This window comes from Mobula birostris, chromosome 1 (assembly GCF_030028105.1).
Source record: "Mobula birostris isolate sMobBir1 chromosome 1, sMobBir1.hap1, whole genome shotgun sequence".
NCBI classification, from domain to species: Eukaryota; Metazoa; Chordata; class Chondrichthyes; order Myliobatiformes; family Myliobatidae; genus Mobula; species Mobula birostris.
Genome location: NC_092370.1, coordinates 59,078,402 through 59,101,095, shown reverse-complemented (window position 1 = coordinate 59,101,095; position 22,694 = coordinate 59,078,402). Strand labels below are relative to the sequence as shown.

The window sequence follows — 22,694 nt, the reverse complement described above, 5'->3', positions numbered from 1 at the left end:
CCTGCTGCCTTAAGTTTCAGTTATATTTCTTTGTTCTTGGTTTGTAACTGCTTTCTTCTCAGTTATTATGAACAAAGAGCCATGATTCCTCTGCCTAACAGTCCCCATTGAACCGTTTACCAGATAATTTTATTTTCAGCTTATCACCAGGGAAACTTGGTTTCACCATAAGGAGAATATCCTCTATATCCTTTGCATTTCTCCTCCGCTTCCCCGTGTCTTAATACTAACCTGTTTTGTCCTTTCTGTTTCCCACCCAAAGTCTTTGACCTGAACCCTAATATTAATTTCCCCTTGCTACAACTGCTCAACTTGGTGCTTCCAGCATCTTCTGTCTTATTTTTAAATATTGTGATTATTACTGTCTAGTTGTTCCTTTATGCTTGCTGCTCTTAACTGTTCAGGTTGGTTCATTTTCTATTCCTGTCAATTAGTGACATTTCTGATTTTTAGTTGTATAAGGTGAAGTGGAATGCTGAAAAATATCCCCTCTCCTTGCCCTTTTTCTTGTCAGTTATCATAATTTAACATTTCAACCTTGGGACATATTGCAGAAGTTCTACAAATTCCAATAATACTTTGCATCCTCAATCCTTTTGTGATCAGGCCAGTACTTGGGGTATTCATTGATTGCAGAATGTTCAGTTCTGTTCGAATCAAGTTTATTGTCACGTGCACAAGTATGATGAGATACAGTACAATGCAAAAACTTGCAACAGCATTTGACATTTATTTATTTATCTATCTACCAATCGATGTGGCCTGACGAGCTGCACAGCCCAACAACCCACCAATTTAACCCAAACCTAATCATGTGATAGTTTGCAATCACCAATTAACTTACTAACTGATACGTCTTTGTACTGTGGGAGGAAAATGGAGCGCCCACAGGAAACCCACACACACACGGGAAGGAGAGTACAGACTTGCTTACAGAGGATGCTGGAATTGAACTCTGAACCGCAATGCCCTGAGCTGTTAATAGCATCATGCTAACCGCTACTCTGCCGTGGCGACCTAACAGACAGCACAGAATATAAATTATACACACGTAAAATTATACCACAGTGAAAAATGAAAGACTGTGTGATGCAGAAAAAGACAAAATCAAAGATAAGTCCATGGCAGTACAAGAGGTAATCCATAGTGTCCCTTTGCTGAGGTAGTGTTAGAGTTGTGCAGGTATGTTCAAGAATCTGATGATTGTATAAAAGTACCAGGTAGTGTGGGACTTCAGGTCACAGTATTAAGAGGGCATAACCCAGATGGTATGGTTGATGATAGATGCCATCACCTTGAAGCAGCACCTCCTGTATGTTCTGTATTAGTAGGGGAGGCTGTGCCCGTGATTGACCATATGAGCTTCTGGAGGATACCAGTTCAAATAGGTGATTGATCAACCCCTCAAAGGGAGTTCGAAATGGCAACAATACTGATCAGTGACTCCCAGATTCCATAAATGAATAAAAGAAACTCTTATCCTAACTATTAAGTTACCCCCTCCTGCCTTCCCTAAGTATTATCTGGCAGTTTTAACTGCTAATTCTATTCTTCATTATGTCTCATTTCACCTAATGCCTCCATTTTCCTTGTTTTCTTTATTTTAGGTGCCATGGTTAGAAGATAGCAATCTCAGCTTTTATTCTTTTTCCAGTACTGATTATTTACTGCATTTGTAGCTGCAAGACTACTGTTTTAGGCAAACTCATGTAACTCAACAGATCTTAGTAATTTGATGATGAAGTTTTTATTCTTTACATTTAGACTTGTGCATCAGAAGTTTTGATTCAGGTATTCAGACTGCTGCTGAAACATAGAAAACCTACAACACAAAGCAGGCCCTTCGGCCCACAATGCTGTGAAGAACACGTACTTACTTTAGAAATTACCTCTGGTTACCCGTAGCCCTCTATTTTACTAAGCTCCATGTACCTGTTCGGGATCTCTTAAAAGACCATATTGTATATGTGCCAGCAGCCCATTCCACACACTCACCACTCTCTGCATAAAAAAAAACTTACCCATGGCATCTCCTCTGTACCTAGATGATGGTTGCATTGCTTCAGTCCTTGGGAGTCTGACAGAAAAGAGTGACATTGTACTTGTTGGATTCAATTTCTTTTTCTAATGTTGAAACTCTTTTTGTTATTCACAGTATGTTGTAGTGAGCAGCAGAAAAATACTGTTCTATGAAGATGAGCTGAATAAAGAACAATCTAATCCTTCGATGGTATTGGACATCGAGTGAGTACAGCTTCCTAGTACTGAGAATTTGCAGAGAATGAGCATTTGTGAATAGGAGAACTTAGCTGCAAGATTGGAAAATTTGATTTAAAAGGAGAAAATGAAAACGTAATAATGTTCTGATTGATCTGTACTGTTCCATGCTTTTCTGTGTTCTATGTAAAATGTGGTCCAGATAGAAAGGTAGTGTTGGGATTATTGATTTGATTGATTTGCATTAACTGGCCTATAGATAAATGAAGTAAATTTTGAGTTTAGATGTACATACAGTGCCTATAAAATGTATTCACCCACCACCTCCTCCCCTTGAAGTTTTCATGTTTTATTGCTTGAGCAGATTATCAGTGCTGTAAACAAAATAATAATTTGTATAGGATATAGCTTAAAAAGTATATAAAGTATATTATTTCCCACCATAAGTGCAAGCCATGCGAGTAATTCAAATGGGTAAATGTATAAGCTTCACATTGTGACTTCAAATAATTTTTGGGTGATTCAGCAATTATAACTTTAAGTTTGCAAAACGGGTAAAGAATTAGTGATAGCTAACTGAAAGCTTGGGATTATGCTTGCTAATGAACAGATATTCCACAAATCGGTCTTCACAATGTAGTGAGAACCATACCATCTGTGATAAATGTATTTTATATACAAGTAAGTATATGTATGTTTCATCTGGAAAAAGTATTTGGTGCCTTAGACAGGGAGAGGAAGTAAATGGGCAAGTACTGCATCTGTTCTACTTGGGAGACATTATGTACAGCTGTTTAACATATTGCAGGGATAGCCCTTCAAAATTTAAAGTGGAGTAGAAGAATATTGCTGTATGGCAGTATTGGCTGAAGATACTGGAAATATTGTAGAATGATGCACAGTTCATGTAACATGGAGGCTGTTTGGGCTATTGAGTTTATGATGACTCAGAGTAATTCCATCAACCGCTTTGCCTTGTAACCTCTGCTCCCTTGTATGCTTCCTAGTTCTCTGACCATATAGTAAGTTTTATAGTGGCCAATTAACCTGCAAGCCAGCACATCTTTAAAATGACAAGCATGGCTTTTTAATTAGCTAGTTTCTATTCAATCCAAGAACCAGAAAATTAACCGACAAGCACATTGAAACTGACACTAAAGAAACAAGTCATGCGCAGGTATTCAGCAGACAGTGTCACACCTTTTTAATTTTGTAAGCCTTTCCTATAAGATGCAATTGGCGAATTGGAACACTCTTCACTTCCCTGATTCATGCTACTTGAGAAACATTCAAGAGCTTAATGCCATGAAAGAAATGTATTTAATTGTCACCCTGTTGCCTATCTTTAAATATTCTGACCTTCCACTCTTGGAGCTCTGGCTGCAATTTGTACTGATCTAGATTCATCAAGTCAGAGTAAAGTACAGTGCAGAAACAACCCCTTTGGCCCATCTAGTCCATGCTGAAACTATTTACTCCCATTGACCTGCACTGGGACCATAGCCCTCCATACTCTTAACATCTATGTACCTATCCAAACTTAAACATTGAAGTCGAGCTTGCATGCACCACTGGCACTGGCAGGTCGTTCCACACTCGCAACCTTCTGAGTGAAGAAGTTCCTGTCATGTATCCCTTAAACTTTTCCCTTTCACACTTAACCCATGACCTCTGGTTGTAGTCCCACACAACCTCAGTGGAAAAAGCCTGTTTTCATTTACCCTGCCTATATCCCTCATAATTTTGTATACCTCTATCAAATCTCCTGTCAATCTTCTACTTTCTAAAAAATCTATTCCTAAGTCCTAAAAAGTCCTAAACGATTCAGACTTTCCTTATAATTTGGGTCCTCCTAACCCCGCAACATTCTTGCAAATTTTCTCTGTACTCTTTGAACCTTATTTACATCTTTCCTATAGGTAGGTGAGGAAAGCTGCACACATTACTCCAAATTAGGCCTCACCAATGTCTTGTACAACTTTGACATAACATCCCATCTCCTGTACTCAATACTTTAATTTATGAAGGCCAATGTACTGAATGCTTTCTTTACAATCCTCTCTACCTATGATGCCACTTTCAACAGATTTATGGACCTGTATTCCTAGATCCGTTTGTTCTACCACATTCCTCAATGGCCTTTTGTTCACTGTGTGGTTGGTTCCACAAGTACAACACCTCACACTTCTCTGCATTAAATTCCATCTGCCATTTTTTCCAGCTGATCCAAGTTCCTTTGCAAGCCACGATAGCCTTCCTTGCAGTCTACTGCACTCCCAATCTTGGTGCCATCTGCAAATTTGCTTATCAAATGCCTTCCTAACGTCCATGGCAATAACATCCAATACCTTGCCTTCATCCCCTTTCCTGGCAACCTCATTTTGAAAACTCTATAAGATTGGTTAGACGTGACCTACCGTGCATAAAGCCGGGCTGACTATCCTTAATCAGTCCATGTCTATCGAAATATATGTATATCTGGTCCATTAGAATACTTTCCAATAACTTGCCCACAACTGATTTCAGACTCACCAGCCTATCATTTCCTGGTTTCTATTTAGAGCCTTTTATTTTAAAAAGAAGAGCAGAACAGCATTAGCTATCCTCCAATCCTCCAGAACCTCTCCTGTCACTAAGGATGATTTAAGTATCTCTGCTAGGGCCCCAGCAATTTCTGCAGAGTTCCGTAGGGTCCAGAGCATCTCGTCAGGCCCTGGGGATCTATCGACCCTAATTTGCCTTAGGACAGTAAAATCTCCTCCCCTCTAATCTGTATGGGGACCATGAAGTTGATGCCGTTTTGCCTCACTTCTGTAGACTCAGTGTCCATTTCCTGAGTAAATACATATGCAAAAATAGTCTATTTAAGATCTCCCCTATCTCTTTTGCTCCACACATGGATTACCATTCTGGTTTACCAGACGACCAGTTTTGTCCCTTACAGTCCTTTTGCTCTTAACATATCTGTAGAATCTCTTGGGGTCCTCCTTCACCTTGTCTGCTAGGGCAACCTCATACCTTTTAGTCCTGATATTAGTATTCTCTTGCATTTCTTAAACTCCAGAAACACTTCATTTCATCCTACCTGCCTTTACTTGCTATGCACAACCCTTCCTTTTTCTGAACCAGGGCCTCAATATCTCTTGAAAACCAAGGCTCCCTACACTTGTTATCTTTACTTTTTATTATGATAGGCACATACATGCTCTATACTTTGAAGATTTCACTTTCGAAGGCCTCCCACTTACCAAGTACGCCTTTGCCAGAAAGCAGCCTATCCCAGTCCACACTTGCCAGATCCTTTCTAATGCCATCAAAATTGGCCATTCTCCAATTTAGAATCTCAACCCATGGACCACACCTATCTTTTTGCATATTTACTTTGAAACTACTAGCCTTATGATACTAGATGCGAAGTGTTCTCCAACACAAACTTCTGTCATCTGCCATGTCTCATTCCCTAATACAGTGGGCCGCAAAGCATGTGTTACAGGGCCACGAGGAAACAGTATGATTTTGCGATATGAGTCAGCTGCACCTTTTCTCATTCCCTGTCACGCATTGTTGAATTTGAACACCCCCCAGCCCCCAGTCGGCCGGTCCGCAAGAATACTGTTAATATTAAACTGGTCCACGGTGCAAAAAAGGTTGGGGACCCCTGCCCTAATAGATCAAATATCGCACAATCTCTCATTGGGACTTCTACATACTGACTAAGGAAACTTACTGAGCACATTTGACAATCTTTATCCCATCTGGTCCTTTTACAGTATGGGAGTCCCAGTGGAAAGTTAAAATCACCCATTGTAACAACCTTATGTTTCTTGCAAAAGTCTGCAACCTTTCTCTACAAATTTGTTAATCTAAATCCCTTGGACTGCTGGGTGTCTGTAATATTGCCCCATTAATATAGTTGTACCTTTCTTATTTCTAGTTTCACCCATAGCACCTCACTAGACAAATTTTTTGGCTGAGCCCTGCCATGATATTTTCCTTGACTAGTAATGCCACCCTTCCTCCTTTAATCCCACCCACTCTGTCGTGTCTAAAACAATGGAACCACAGAATACTGAGCTACCGGTCCTGCCCTTCCCGCAACCAAGTCTCATTAATGGCTACAATATCATTGCTCCAGATGTTGATCCATGCCCTGAGCTCATCCACCTTTCGTACAGTACTTCTTGCATTAAAATATACACAACTGTAGATAATCATTGCAACATGCTCAACCTTCTGATTCTTGACTTTGTCTGGAGTCTTATCAACATCTGGGGGTATGGAGGTAAGGCTGGTACAGGGTTCTGAGTTGGATGATCAGCCATGATCATACCGAATGGCCTACTTCTGCACCTATTTTCTATGTTTTCTATGTTAACATCTCTCCACTAACTGTTCTTGCACTCTGGTGCCTATCCCCCTGCAACTCCAGTTTAAATCCCGCTGTGCAGCTCCAGTAAACCTTCCTGCTAGGGTATTAGTCCCCTTCCATTTCAAGTGCAAACTGTCTCTTCTGTACAGGCCCCACCTTCCCTGAAAGAGAGCCCAATAATCCAAAAATCTTATGCCCTCCCTCCTACACCAACTCCTTAGCCATGTGTTAAACTGTATAATCTTCCTCGTTTTGGCCTCACTAGCACATGGCATGGGCAGCAATCCTGAGATCACAACCCTAGAGATCCTGCCCTTGAACTTAGCACCAAACGCCCTGAAAACCCTATGCAGAACCTTGTCACTCATCCCACCCATGTTATTGGTACCCAAATGGACCCCAACCTCTGGCTGTTCACCCTCCCACCTAGAATGCTGAGGACTCGATCTGAGATTCTGAGATGCCCTTTACCCTGGCACCCGGGAGGCAACATACCATCCAGGAATCTCGTTCTCATCCACAGTACCTCTTTTCTGTTTCCCTAACTAAGGAATCCCCTATCAGCACAGCACGTCTCTTCTCCCCATTTCCCTTCTGAGTCACAGAGCCAAAGTCAGTGCCAGAGACTCGTCTACTGTGACTTTCCTCTTGTTAAGTTAACCATCCCCCCCAGCAGTCTCCAAAGTGATTTGCGTGTTGTTGAGGGGGATGGCCACAGGAGTACCCTGCAATGGCTGTTTAACCCCTTTCCCCTTTCTGACTGTCGCCCACTTTCCTGTGTTCTGCACCTTCAGTGTAACTATTTCTATATGTTCTATTTATTACACCCTCAGCCTCTTGAATGATCTGGAGTTCATCCAGTTCCAGCTCTAACTCCTTGACGTGAATTGTATGAAGTTGCATCTGGATGCACTTCTTGCATCGTCAGGAAGTGTGGTGTGGTCGTCAGGATCACTGGATGTCTCCCTGTCTTCCCACATTCTGCAAAGGAGCATTCCACTATTCTGCCTGGGATTTCTGCTGTTCTGACTGAGCAAATGTGAAGAAGGTGGAAAAAATAACCCTTATCTGCAGGCAACACACATCAAAGTTGCTGGTGAACGCAGCAGGCCAGGCAGCATCTCTAGGAAGAGGTGCAGTCGACGTTTCAGGCCGAGGCCCTTCGTCAGGACAGCTACAGCTTTTTTTTTGCCTTCTCTGACTGAAGCCTCAAAGAGCCTAAAGCCTCAAAATTCCACTGTAACACTGTCCTCTCCAAGGTGGCCACTGCAACGATGGCAGTGCTGCTTGCTCTTGCCTTACTTGAATTTGTTCTTGCTAATCGATCCCAAACACTGATTGGCCGCTGGTCAAAGCTCAAAAACTGCCGGGAGTTGCTGCCTTTTCCACTCAATCAGGAAACCTGAGTGAATTTTGTCTTCTCAGGCTTCTGATCTCTCTGACCACTGCTCAAAGCGCCAAAACTGTGGTGAGTTGCTGCCTTTTCTACTGGATCAGTGAATCTGAGTGAATTGCATCTATATGATGCAATGCTGTAGCTATCCAGATACTTTGACAATTCCAAACAAGCCTATGAACATAACTACCGAGGAGGATGGGGAGTGTAGGCAAATAGGAGCATAACCATTTGCAAGGCACAAGTCATTGTGGCCATAAATAACTTGTAAAGCATAGATTATGGTTTACAAGAGCAACTCACCACTACTTACATAAATACCATTTGAAGGTGGGTAACTAATGGTTGGCTTGATTACATTTCTTACATCCTGGGTATGGAAAAAAAATTAAGTACTGTAGTCAAAAGGTTGCATGGCTTCTAATGCACTTTTAAAGTACCACATCAATATTTTGTTCTTAAAGCTGATTTGCATGCATAATAAAATTTGCACTTCTAAATTTTATCCTCTAGCAAATTGTTCCATGTGCGCCCTGTAACACAAGGTGATGTATACAGGGCAGAAACTGGAGAAATCCCTCGGATATTCCAGGTGGGCGCTCAAGAATTTTTCATTTAAATTTCAATTTTTCTTATTATATGTAATAATCTGTATTTCAGTTTTGTGAAGGATATCAATGAAAAAGTTAGATGTGACAGTTTTACATATTGTGTTGGAGTTTGTTATAGATTTACTGCTAATTAAACTGAAATTATTTAGCAACCTGGACAAGAGCACAAGAAATTGGGAGTAGGAGTAGGACACCTTGCCCTTCAAAGCTACCCTGCCATTCAATATGATCCTGGCTGATCTGCTCCTTTATTAATCGAATTATTCATAGTCCTGAACTGAAGGACAATGAGAGTCATCCTGCTGGAACCCATATAAAGAAGGGTTGGGGAAGGGATTGTACATTAAAGAGCTATGGGTCCATAAGTTGGAGGGGAAGAAAGAAGTGCACCTTATAGTGCAAGGAAGAGGAGGAGAAACTGAGGAGTTGAAGGAGATGAACTTTTGTAATTAAAGACCACATTGGAGGATAAGATGGAGTGAAGAATTAATCTAGAATTTACCACGTTCATCCCTGTAAAACAGACATTTATTATGCAAGTGCAAGCTTTCTTGAGAATTGTTTAAATCCTAATTATTGACCAGGCTCAACCAGTGGCTTTCTAGCTGTGCTTCACGAGTTGACTTCATATGGTGTCCAGTGCTGAGGCAGGAATTTGCTTTGCTTTTGAACATGTGCACTGGAGAATCTACTGTTTCATTCTATACCAGGTAAAACTGATGCAGGGTATATGAGCCAACTTATTTGAATGGAAGTTTTATACTGACAAGGAAGAAAGATAGGATAACATTTCCTAAAGAAATTGTGTTCTTAAGCATTGCAGGATAATTTTAGAAACATAGAAAACTTAAAGCACAAAGCAGGCCTTTTGGCCCACAAAGCTGTGACGAACATGTCCTTACCTTAGAAATTACCTAGGGTTACCCATAGCCCTCTTTTTCTAAGCTCCATGTACCTATCCAGGAGCCTCTTAAAAGACCTGATTGTATCCCCCTCCACCACAATCGCCAGCAGTCCATTCCATGCACTCACCACTCTGTGTTTAAAAAAAAAACTTACCCCTGACATCTCTGTATCTACTTCCAAGCACCTTAAAACTGTGCCCTCTCGTGTTAACCATTTCATCCCTGGAAAAAAGCCTCTGACTATCCACACAATCAGTGCCTCTCACCTTATACACCTCTATCAGGTCACCTCTCATCCTCCGTCGCTCCAAGGAGAAAAGGCCAAGTTCGCTCAACCTATTCTCATAAGGCGTGCTCCCCAATCCAGGCAACATCCTTGTAAATCTCTTCTGCACCCTTTCTACAATTTCCACATCCTTCCTGTAGTGAGGTGACCAGAACTGAGCACAGTACTCTGTGGGGTCTGACTAGGGTCCTATAGAGATGTAATATTACCTCTCGGCTCTTAAAGTCAATCCCATGGTTGATGAAGGCCAATGCACCGTATGCCTTCTTAACCACAGAGTCAACCTGTGCAGCAGCTTTGAGTGTCCTATGGACTCGGACCCCAAGATCCCTCTGATCCTCCACACTGCCAACAGTCTTACCATTAATACTCTATTCTGCCATCATATTTGACCTACCAAAATGAACCATATCACACTTATCTGGGTTGGACTCCATCTGCCACTACTCAGTCCAGTTTTGCATCCTATCGATGTCCCGCTGTAACCTCTGACAGCCCTCCACGCTATCCACAACACCCCCAACCTTTGTGTCATCAGCAAATTTACTAACCCATCTCTCCACGTCCTCATCCAGGTCATTTATAAAAATCACAAAGAGAAGGGGTCCCAGAACAGATACCTGAGGCACACCACTGGTCACTGACCTCCATGCAGAATATGACCCATCTACAACCACTCTTTGCCTTCTGTGAGCAAGCCAATTCTGGATTCACAAAGCAAAGTCCCCTTGGATCCCGTGCCTCCTTACTTTCTTAATAAGCCTTGCATGGGGTACCTTATCAAATGCCTTGCTGAAATCCATATACACTGCATCTGTTGTTCTACCTTCATCAATATGTTTAGTCACATCGCTATTTTAACCATTTAACTTTTACAGTTTATTTCCTGTCTATTAGTTGATCTTGCTGAATATTAGGGACAGTCAGAAGCACAAAGAAATAGTCAACTTTGACAGAATTTATGGGTGCACCGAGCTGTCAGCTGAAAGATTTGTCAGAAAGAAATTTGTTGGCTTATTTGTTTTGAAATTTACCACTCAGCTCCAGAGCACTTTCAGTCAACAAGATCAGCATTCCAGTTGCAGCTACAGTCAATTGTAATATCACAACATTAATGGCAAGTGCAGGCTCACTCAACAAATTCTGGGCCTTTGTCATGTGCTATCTCTGGCGCACATATACAGTTCAAATGACTGGAAGTAGGTGTAGTGGGTTGTACACATCATGTGACTTGCCGTGTGCAATAACAGTTCCATTTTAGTATCAAGGAAAAACATTGATTTTGACATTTTCTCAGGTTTCCTGCTTCATAGGTATTATCTTGGACTAAAATGTTTCTGGACAGAATTATTCATGTGGTCTTGTGGTTTCCAGCTATGGCTCTAACCACTTAGTTCAGTTATTGTGTTTGAATAAACTGTATATTATTTGATCTTTCAGATATTATATGCCAATGAGGGTGAATGTCGGAAGGATGTGGAAGCAGAAACTGTGCAATCAGTGGAAAAGCCTGATTTTATACCTCATAAAGGTCATGAATTTATTCCTACACTTTATCATTTTCCCACAAATTGTGAAGCTTGTGCAAAGCCTCTGTGGCATGTTTTCAAACCACCAGCTGCATTGGAGTGCAGGCGATGCCATGTTAAGTGCCATAAGGATCATTTGGATAAAAAGGAAGACATGATTGTACCATGCAAAGGTAGGAATTATTTCTAACAATGAAAACAGCATTGATTGTCATCGTTCACGCTTAACTGCATCATTACAAGAGACAATTTATATGAAATTTGCTTTTCCTTTGGACTGAAGCTTACATAAATATGTAAATTTGATACCTTTTCATTTTACCAGCAATTATGAGCTCCACATAATCTCCATTTTTAAATTATATCGGCATAATATTGTCAGTCCATTGTACTTTGGCCAAAGCTAATCATTAAGGTCACTAGAATATGGGAGAGGGAGTTTGAAAACGTGTGCAATATTTTAAGAGTATGTATTTTCTTTTTAGTGAATTATGATGTCAACACAGCTAGGGATATGTTGCTACTGGCGTGCTCTCAGGATGAACAGAAGAAATGGATTGGACATTTAGTGAAGAAAATTCCTAAGAATCCTCCGGCTGTCTCAAGTTTTGTGCGTGCTTCTCCCAGGTCATCAAGTACAAGATCGGCGCCAAATCAGTCTTTTCGCAAACCTGCCAAACATATTGTCCCAGTCAAGCCCAGGTAATAAATAAGCAAATAGATATTCTTTTGATGTAACTGAATAGAAAATAAAATTACAAATATTTGTACTTTTGCAGGATTAAGTGGATAGTTAGACCATAAGACAGAGGAGCAGAATTAGACTATTCAGCCTATCGAGTCTGCTTCGCCATTCCTTCATGGCTGATTCCAGATCCCACTCAACCCTGTACACCTGCCTTCTCACAATATCCTTTGATGCCCTGACCAATCAAGAAACAATTAACTCCGCCTTAAATATACCCACGGACTTGGCTTCCACTGCAGTCTGTGGCTGAGCATCCCACAGATTCACTACTCTCTGGTTTAAAAAAAATTCCTCCTTACCTCTGTTCTAAAAGATTCCCCCCTCAATTTTGAGGCTTTGCCTTCCATGGAAACATCCTCTCCACATTCATCCTATCTAGTCCTTTCAAAATTCGATAAGTTTCAATGAGATGCTCCTCCTCCTCTCTCCCCCCATCCCCCCCCCGGTATTCTAAATTCCAGTGAGTACAGACCTAAAGTTGCCAAACACTCCTCATATGTTAACCCCTTCATTTCCCGAATCATCCTTGTGAACCTTCTCTGGACTCGCTCCAATTACAACACATCCTTTCTGAGATATGGAGCCCAACACTGCTGACAATACTCCCAAGTGCAACGTGACTACTGTCTTATAAAGGCTCAGTATTATCTACTGGCTTTTTTATTCTATTCCCCTTGAAATAAATGCCAACATTGCATTTACCTCTTTCACCACAAGCTCAACCTGTAAATTAACCGTCTGGGAGTCTTTGCATCTGTAATGTTTGAACCTTCTCTCCATTTAGATAATAGTTTGCACTATTGTTCCTTCTACCAAAATGTTTTATCATACATTTCTCAACACTATTCCATCTGCCACCTTTTTGCCCATTATTTCAATTTGTCTAAGTCCTACTGCAATCACATTGCTTCCTCAGCACTACCTACCCCTCCAATTATCTTCATATCATCCACAAACTTTGCCACAAAGCCATCAATTCCATTATCCAAATCATTTACAAACAATGTGAAAGGTACTGAGCCCTAAGGAACATCAATAGTCACTGGCAGCCAACCAGAAAAGACCCCTTTTATTCCCACTTGCTGCCTTCTGCCTGTCAGCCATTCCGCTACCCATGCCAGTACCTCTCCTGTAACACAACTGGATTTTATTTTGTTAAGCAGCCTCATGTAGCATCTTATCAGATGCCTTCTGAAAATTCAAGTAAATAATGTCCACTGCCTCTCCTTTGTCCACCCTGCTTGTTACTCGAAGAACTCTAACAGATTTATCAGGCAAGATTTCCCTTTACAGAAACCATGCTGACTTTGACTTATTTTATCATTAGTCTCCAAGTACCCTGGAACCTAATCCTTAATAATAGACTCTAACACTTTTTCCCAACCACTGAGGTTAGGTTAATTGCCTGTAATTTCCTTTCTTTTGCCTTCTTCCCTTATTAAGGAGTGTAGTGACATTTGCAATCTTCCAGTCCTCCCGGATCTTGCCAGAATCAAGTGATTCTTGAAAGATCATGATTAATGCATCTATTATCTCCAGCAACCTCTCTCAGGGCTCTGGGATGTAGTCCAGATGACTTATCCACCTGAAGATCTTTTGAGTTTGGCTAGCACTTTTTCCCCTGGCACTCACTCATGCTCCCTAACACTGATGGACCTCTGGCACACTACTAGTCTCTTCCACAGAGAAGACTGATGCAAAGTACCCATGAAGTTCATCTGCCATTTTTTTCCATTTCACCAGATCATTTTCAGCGGTCAAATGTCAGCTCTCACCTCCCTTTCACTCTTTATGTAACTGAAAAACGATTGGTGTCCTACATTATATTATTGGCTAGTCTGCCCTCATATTTCATCTTTTCCCACCTTACTGCTGTTTTTAACTGCCTTTTGTTGGATTTTAAAAGTGTCTCAATCATCCAACTTCCCACTCACTTTTGCTACCTTGCATGCCTCTTTCTTGGCTTTTATGCAGTCCTTAACTTCCTTTGTCAGCCACAGTTGCCTACTCCTACTATCTGAGAACTTCGTACTCTGTGGGATGTATCTATCCTGCACCTTGTGAACTTTTCCTAGAAACTTTAGCCATCTCTGCTCTGCCATCATCCCCTCCAATCCACCTGGCAAGCTCCTTTGGTCATGCCTCCATAATTCCCTTTATTCTATTGTGATACTGATACATGTAATTATACTTCACCCTCTCAAATTTGGACTGAGACCATAAGACCCAGAAGCAGAATTAGGCCATTCGGCCCATTGAGTCTGCTTCACTGTTTCATTATGGTTGATCCAGATCCCACTCAACCCCATACACATGCCTTCCCGCCATAACCTTTGATGCCCTGACCAGTCAGTAAACTAAGAATTTTCACTTTAAGAATAACCACAGTCTTTGTCTCCACAGCTGTCTGTGGCAGATCATTCTAGAGATTCACTACTCTCTTTATCATGTACTGGTTCTTTGTACCATAATTGTCTCAAATTTAGTCATTGCCACTTCTGTCACTTCCATCAGACCATTTCATGAAATGCTGTTTTCCATCATTCTTTCTCTAAATGTGACCCTTGGTGAATCTCCACTCCTCCAACAGCTACAGGATACTCTGCATTATTTGCATATTTCAGGGTGAGGGATGTCTCAGATCAATTCTTAAGGGGCAGAATGAGCAGCCACAAGTCATGATACATATTGGTATGTAGGACATAGGTGTGAAAAGGGATGAAGCCCTGATGGGAAGTATATTGGAAGCTGAAAAGCAGGTCCTCTAGGGTGGTAATCCCAGGATTGCTGCCTGTGCCCTATGTTAAATGTTCTGTGGTTTAGGTATTTCAATAGTGAAAGGGAGGGTTTTGAAGAGATGGCATTGCTAATTATAGATGGTATCACAGCTGCAGAAAGGGAGGTTGTCATGCAGAAATTGTCTACTAAGTGTTGGTACAATTTAGAAACAGGAGGGAGCAATCACTAGTGGGAATATTCTCTTGACCTCCCCCTGCCCCCCAAATAGCAACAGAGGCTGAGGAGCAGATCGGGAGGCAGATTTTGGAAAAGTGCAAAGATAGCAGAGTAGTTGTTATGGGTGATTTCAACTTTCATAATATTGATTGGTAGTTGGTACAAAATATTTAAATGGAGTGGAATTTGTTAGTTGTGTCCAGGGAGGATTCCTGATTCAGTATGTAGGTAGGCAGATTAGAGGAGTGGCCATACTGGATTTGATTGTAGATAATGAATCTGGTCAGGTGACAGATGTGTCAAGTGAGGATTTCGGAGATAGTGACCACAACTAGTATGGGGAAGTATTTAACTGGAAGAGGTTGAATTATGATGCTGTTAGGCAGGAACTTGGGGGTGTAAATTAGAAACAGAAATGAGGTTGTTTAGGGAATATTTGCATTAGATTATGGATAGGTTGTCCCATTGGGGCAAGGATAGGATGTAAGGTGAAGGGACTGTGGTTGACAAGAGATGTAGAACATCTAGTGAAGAGGAAGAAAGGGGCATACTTAATGTTCAGGAATAAAGAATCAGACAAGGTTCTACAGAGTTACAAGGTAGCCAGGAAGAAGCTTAAGAATTGACGTAGGAGAGCTGGAAGGAGATGTGGGAAGGCCTTGATGAGTAGGATGAAGGAAAATCCCAAGGCATTCTACATGTATGTGAAGAGCAGGAAGATGACTAGAGTGAAGGTCAGGAATGGAAGGGGAAATGTGTGCTCAGAGTAAGAGGTACGAGAGGTACTCAATGAATACTTTGCTTTAGAATTCACAAGTGAGTGGGACCATGACAAGTATGGGGATAATATAAAACATTATGCTTGAGCATAATAATGGAGGATGTGTTGGAACTATTGAAACACATCAGGATAGGTAATTTCCCACACCAGTTGGGATATGCCTGGGGTTACCATGGAAAGCAAGGGAAGAGATTGCTGCACCTTTGGCTTCAAGAGTAGTACCAGAAGACTGGAAGTTGCCAAATGTTAATACTTTATTCAAGAAAGATACTTGAGATAAATCTGGGAATTACAGACCAGTCTCTCAGCAATTATCATCAAGCTATTAGAGAGGATATTTATATCCTTTTAAACAGGATTTTTTTACCATTTGGAGAAGCATAGTCTGTTTAGGAATAGTCAGCATGGCTTTGTAAAGGGGAAGTCATGCCTCATGACCCTGATAGAATTATTTGAGAAAGCGACTAAAGAAAATGATGAAGGTATGGTGTACACGGATTTTAGTAAGGCATTTTACAAGGTTCCTCGTGGTAGGCTCATTCAGAAAGTCAGGAAACTTGGCAATATGGACTCAGATTTGGCTGTCCACGGAAAACAGGGTGATAGTAGATGCTTGAAGGTCGTTAACCCCTGGTGTTCTGCAGGGCTTAGTAAGTTTGCAGTTGACAGGAAGGTTGGTGGTGTTGTGGATAGTATAGAAGGTTGTTGTAGGTTACAATAGGACACTGATAGATAGCTGAGCTGAGAAGTGGCAGATGGAGTTCAATCCAGAAAAGCGTGAAGTGGCCCACTGGAAAGTTGAACTTAACAGCAGGTACGGGGTTAATGGCAGGTTTCTTAGCTGTGTGGAGGAACAGTAATCTTGGGGTCCATGTCCATTGTTGCGGTGTAAATTGATAAGGTGGTTATGAAGATGTGTGGGATTGAGGATTATTTGGGGATTGAGTTCAAGTGTCACAAGGTAATGTTGCAGGTCTGTAAAAATCTGGTTAGATCACACTTGGAATACTGTTCCTTTCTAGTTGCTTATTATAGGAAGGATGTGAAAGCTCTAGAAAGGGTGCAAAACAGATTTACTAGGATGCTGTCTGGATTAGAAAGTTTTTCTTATAGCGAATGATTGCATGAGCTAGGGTTTTTCTCTTTGGAGAGCAGGAGAATGAGAGGTAACATCGTGGGCCGAAGGGCTTGTACTGCTCTGTCTCAGTTACCTTGGGACCAAGTACGAGAGTTCCTTCACTATCTCCCACAACCCCTTTCTTTGTCTGGTTGAATTAATAACGTTTTGATTAAACACCTCCTAATACATTATTAATTTTGGTTGCAATTCACCTATATCAACATCTTTCGGGATGCAGCATGGGCTGTTATCACTTGTTTGTATTTAAATCATGTATCCACTTCATGACTAAGGGAAATGATACCTACAAATTTGATCCCTAGCAGTCGATTTCATTGAATGAGAAGTGATGTAATGAAGAGAAAGGGAAATGAAAGTATCTTTATAATAAAGCCACTAAGTCATGTTTTAACATCTAATCTCTGGAATTCCTTTCTAATCCTTTTACTATTCCATATCTCATTGCTTATAAATATGTCTCTGATTAAGCCTTTGCTTCACCTCAGCTAATGTATCTTTGACTGACTGGCACTTGTTGAATTGACTCTTGTGATGTGCCTAGTAGCAATGTGGAATGGAATAAGTCCTTTGGGTCCACAGAGTCAGTGCTAACCAATGTGCATCCATTTTAATTCTGCACCATTCTCATTTTATTCTGCCCACATTCCCAGGCTCTGCCACTCTCCTACATGCTAGGGGCAATTTACTGTAGCAACTTGCATGCCTTTACCATCTGGGAGATGCCCTCTTCTTGTTATCGTCATCAGGGAGGAAGTACAGGAGCCTGAAGAGGCACATTCAGTATTTTAACCACACTTTCTTCCACTCTACCACCAGATCTCTGAATGGTCCACGGACTCATGGCACTACCTCGCTATTCCTCTTTTGTTGTATTTATTATTTTATTGTCACTATTTTTTGTCTTGCTCTGCATTGCTACCACAAAATAAGAAATTTCATGATATATTTCAGTTATAACAAACCTGATTTTGATGTATTTGATGCGAGAGCAGCTAGGAAAACTCACGTGTTCACACAAAACATGCAGAAATTTGGGACTGAATGCCAGATTGCAAGAGCTTCGAAAACATACACTGCTGTCCAAACTGCTTGGTGTCAATTTGTTAAGATGTTGTAGTTTGAAGAATGGGAAGAAACTAAAACTAGTAATACGGCACGTGACTGAAATAAAAATTACAATGAGGAAGATATCTGGCTTTGGTGATGTAGAAGTAATGATTTATTAAGTTGGTGCTTATGACTATCATGAAAACAGTGGCTTTGAACTCACTGGAATTCAGCTGCAACATTACCTTGTGACTCTTGAACTCAATCCCCAATAGTGGATATATAGACTTCGGAGGCGGTGCATAGGGGGTTCACCAGATTGATTCCAGAGATGAGAGGGCTAGACTGTGAGGAGAGATTAAGTCGCCTGGGACTGTACTCACTGGAGTTCAGAAGAATGAGAGATCTTACAGAAATTTATAAAATTATGAAAGGAATATATAAGGTAGAGGCAGGAAAGTTGTTTCCACTGATAGGTGAGACTAGAACTAGGAGACATAGGCTCAAGATTTGGGGGAGTAGAGTCAGGATGGAGATGAGGAGGAACTGCTTTTCCCAGAGAGTAGTGAATCTGGAGAATTCTTTGCCCAATGAGGCAGCGGTGGAGATGAGCCCAAGGCCAGATCAGCCATGATCTTATTGAATGGTGGAGCAGGCTCGACAGGCCTGATGGCCGACTCCTGCTCCTGTGTCTTATGTTCTTAGTGGCTTACTGTAAAATTCAGTTAAAATAACATGTTTTCAAACTAATTGCTACTATTTGGTGGCATTTTTACTTCAGATATATGGAGAAGTTCTGTTGATTGTGATTTTTCTTTTCTTTTTCAGCTAACCATTTATGGAATTTGGATCCAAGATTCTTTTCTAGGAAGCAGGGCTTTGTGAGATTGAAAGCAAGTGCAAAGTGGATTCCTTCCAATTTAAGTGTTACAAATTTCAGGGTTAAAATTATTTAATCTCCACCTTTCACCTACTTTCTATTCCTGCACTATTTGAAATGTGTGCAAGGCTTTTCATTGCACATTTACCATTCCAGCATATTTTTTTTTGGATTGCAGCAGATAGCAATCTACATATCGGATGATTTCTCTCTAATAGGCAGGTGAACATGGAGAGAGCTCATTATAGAACAGCAACAGCCTCATAAGTTTTTTTTGTGTGTGTTACTTCACCAAGTAAGGGATAGGGTAGCTGCACGAGGGAATAGCTTATGCTAAAGCAAGGAGGGAACTGTGTGAAATTGATTTCTGAAAATAGTACAAGACACAAAGAATTGCTTTGAAGGTGGAGTCGGGTGCTTTAACAAAAACATTGTTACATTGAATTTGTTATGCCTCAAGTTACATGCCTTCTGTGCATATCCGTTGAGACCATTAGAGCTTTAATATGTCATGGCTTTAAGATATTCAGTCTGCTAGAATAAAAGCTTAAATTGAAATGTTTAGCACTGGGAAAATTTGACAGAATATTTCGCTCATGTGTTTTTTGGAAAGCCATAGTAGTTGATATGTTGATGTACCATTTTTTTTTAAAAAAAAGAAAAGGATAAAAGAAGCATTATGGAATAAGCAGTAATTCAAAAGACCAGGTTTGTATTTTGCGAGGCACATTATTTTGTAATGATTTTATAAATAGATGGCCTTACATTTTAAATGAATTCTTATCAGATGGTAGACAGCGTTAACTTAACAGATAAATTGTGCACTGTTTTAAAACATAAATTATTCTACTTTTAAACACTTCAACAGGAATAACATTATCCTGTTGATGCCTTACTTTTGAAGAACTGTTTTCCTGCCATATAATTCATCATAAATTTTAAGTAACTGCACCAGCTTCAACGATTTTCATTGCATTGTGAACAGTTGTTTTGGGTATTTTGAATATGATTTGAAAATGAATAAACTGCCTGTAATCAGTTGGAATTATACATAGGAAAACCTGCAGCAAACTTGAACTATGGATGGCATTAGATAAGATTTATTTCTGTATTATTTCAGGAGTCACTCCAGTAAGAACTGTTGTATTTTCAGTTTTATTTTTGCCAGTCAGCAGGAATATATTCATAAAATGGATGATATGGCTTACTGTACCTCCCATGTAATATATAAAGGTTTTGCAGTTACATGTATTAAAGCACTGGAAAATGAATTTTTGTTGAAGATGATCGCATATTTTAAGTGATGTTGAAAGTCGCACTGATTGGTATGTACCAATAAACATATCTATATGTATTTACCTGTCTTACTACAATGGGAAATTGTTCTTGCAAACATCCCCTGTCAGATGATTTGACTTAATTGAATCTGATACCAAGATTTGTAGACTGAATGTTATTGAAGCAGAATATATTAATTCTCAGAAGAAATGTATACCATGAATGCAAAACAGCACAGAAAATAAAGGATTGATGTGTATTTGATAATATTGTTAATATCGTTCTGAAGCAAGGTTTCAGAAAGAATTCTTTGCTTTGGAAAGAATGCCATGACCTGGAGCTTTTTGTATAACCTTAATTGACTTATGTTGCTTCAGACAGGATATATCGCAGCACACCAACAAATGATGTGCTCCTCAGACAGTTACCCAAGTTCCTGTGATACTGTTGATATGTAGGCAAGCTCTTGGCAAGAAAGATAATGATTTGGTGGGGTGTGGAAGGCGGGGAATATCAAAGGCAGATAGTCGGTCTAAAGGATGATTTTGTTATCTGGCACTTCTGTAGCAAAAATTCTACTTGCCACTTATAAGCTCATGTTATCTGGAACTTGCTGTAACTGGACATGGGCTACTTCATTTGTTAGACTTCTGAACTTCCAGTTGATAAAGCAATAGAGGATGGTTACAAGAAGTATATTGCCCAACTCCTCAGTGATGTTCTGGCATTGAAATGATTGATCTTTGACAATTACAGTCAGTTCTCCCCCCCCCCCCCCCCAGAGTACCTTGATGCCACATTTGGTCAAATGCTGCTTATTGTTTACAACCCCACAGACTATAGATTTTAGTCCATGTTTGGTTCATGTTGACATCTTCCCTCACTCTGCTAATTGAGTCTGGAATAGAATGAGCAGTAACAAGTCAGCTTGGATTTGTCCTTCTGTTAATCAGATATACCTGCTAATTTTCCATTTTTTGGATAGTTACTCCTGTTACTATATTGAGGTAGGCTGGCCAGATATGCAGCTATTCTAGAGTACAGGTCTTCAACCCTAGAGCTGAGAGGTTGCTTAATCTCATAGATTTTAAAGTATCTCATTGCTGTCACCCATTTCTTGATGTCACATTGAATCAAATTGGTGGGAGATGGGTATCTGTGATGGCTGAGGATCTTGTGAGAAATTATAAAGCTCTTCTGATTAAACATAGTTGCAAATGTTTGACAAGTTTGTGTCTTGGGTCTAGTCATTGTTGAGGATAGGGTGATCTACTTGAGCCCACTCTTGTTAGTTGCTTATTTGTCCACGGCCATTCACAATTGGAATTGTAGACTGCAGAGTTTTGATCTAATTCATTGCTTGTAACAATACTTAGCTCTGCCTATCACCTGTTCATTTTGAAACTTTGTATGTATGCAGTCTTTTATTGCATTCAATATTTAGCAATGCTTGATCCTGCTCTTAGCATGCCAATCTGCACTCTTCATTGAATTAAGTTTGATCACTTGGCTTGATGAGAAATGATAGAACAAAGCACATGCTGAGTCATGAGGTCAAAATAGTGATAGGTTTATTTACCATACAAGCCTCATTGTTACCCAGTTTGAGCTGCCAAACCTGTTTTAAACTGTTTATCCTTTTTATAGTGTCACACAAAACAGGAAGTTGTCCTTCATGTGAAGGTATGCTTTTGTCCAGTTCAGGATCTATTATCATTCAACCATACATGAATATAGCCATATGAAATGGCATTCCTCTAAAGCCACGGTGCAACATACATTACCAACAGCACATTGCACAAATAACACGTATGTTTTATTTCGGCAGTTGAACAGGGCACGACTGCACAGGCGCGTGTAAGTCGGACCGTGAGGCAGTGGGAGTATTTAAAAGAGAGCAGTTTGTGGAAGTCGATCATTTTCTTCGGCAGTTGAACGGGGCACGACTGCACAAGCACGTGTAAGTCGGACCGTGAGGCAGCGGGAGTATTTAAAAGGAGAGCAGATTAGCGGAGCGGGCGAGGGAGTAAAGGGAGACAGAGTAGGAAGGCTTTGGCTCCTGAGGCTTCAGCGAGCAGAGGCTGAGGAAGAGCTTCACTCCAAGTGAGGTAAGGCCAGGTAAGTTCCTTTAATAAATCTAAGTACCTTACGAGTAGGTAATGGAGGCAGTTAGGGCAGTTGAGAGCTCCATTTGCAGGATGTGGGAAATCAGGGTGAACACAATAGTCCCTGATAACTACAACTGCGAAAGGTGCATCCAGCTGCAGCTCCTGACAAACCGAGTTAGGGAACTGGATGAACTTCAGATCATTTGGGAGGCAGAGGCAGAAATACAGAGGAGTTACAGGGAGATAGTCACCCTTAAGAGTCAGGAGACAGGTAGCTGGGTGACTGTCAGGAGAGGGAAAGGGAATAGACAGAATGAGCAGAGCACCCCTGTGTCCGTTCCCACCAAGTGTATCATTTTGGATACTGTTGATGGGGACGACCGACCAGGGACAAGTTGCAGTGGTTGCGTCTCTGGCACCGAGACTGGACCCTCAGCTCAGAA

At 40.8% G+C, this 22,694-nt stretch overlaps 1 protein-coding gene across 1 annotated transcript in view; it reads left to right on the top strand.

Moving 5' to 3' along the window:
• rock1 (Rho-associated, coiled-coil containing protein kinase 1) overlaps positions 1-20,420 on the top strand; it is a 169,370-nt gene extending 148,950 nt beyond the window's left edge. Inside the window, exons 29-33 of the mRNA XM_072255733.1 lie at positions 2,156-2,244; positions 8,496-8,574; positions 11,225-11,486; positions 11,799-12,015; positions 18,814-20,420. Of these exons, the coding sequence (XP_072111834.1) occupies positions 2,156-2,244; positions 8,496-8,574; positions 11,225-11,486; positions 11,799-12,015; positions 18,814-18,817 (651 nt within the window). The 3' untranslated portion in view covers positions 18,818-20,420. The remainder of the gene's footprint in view (positions 1-2,155; positions 2,245-8,495; positions 8,575-11,224; positions 11,487-11,798; positions 12,016-18,813) is intronic.
• The last annotated feature ends 2,274 nt before the right edge of the window (positions 20,421-22,694 follow it).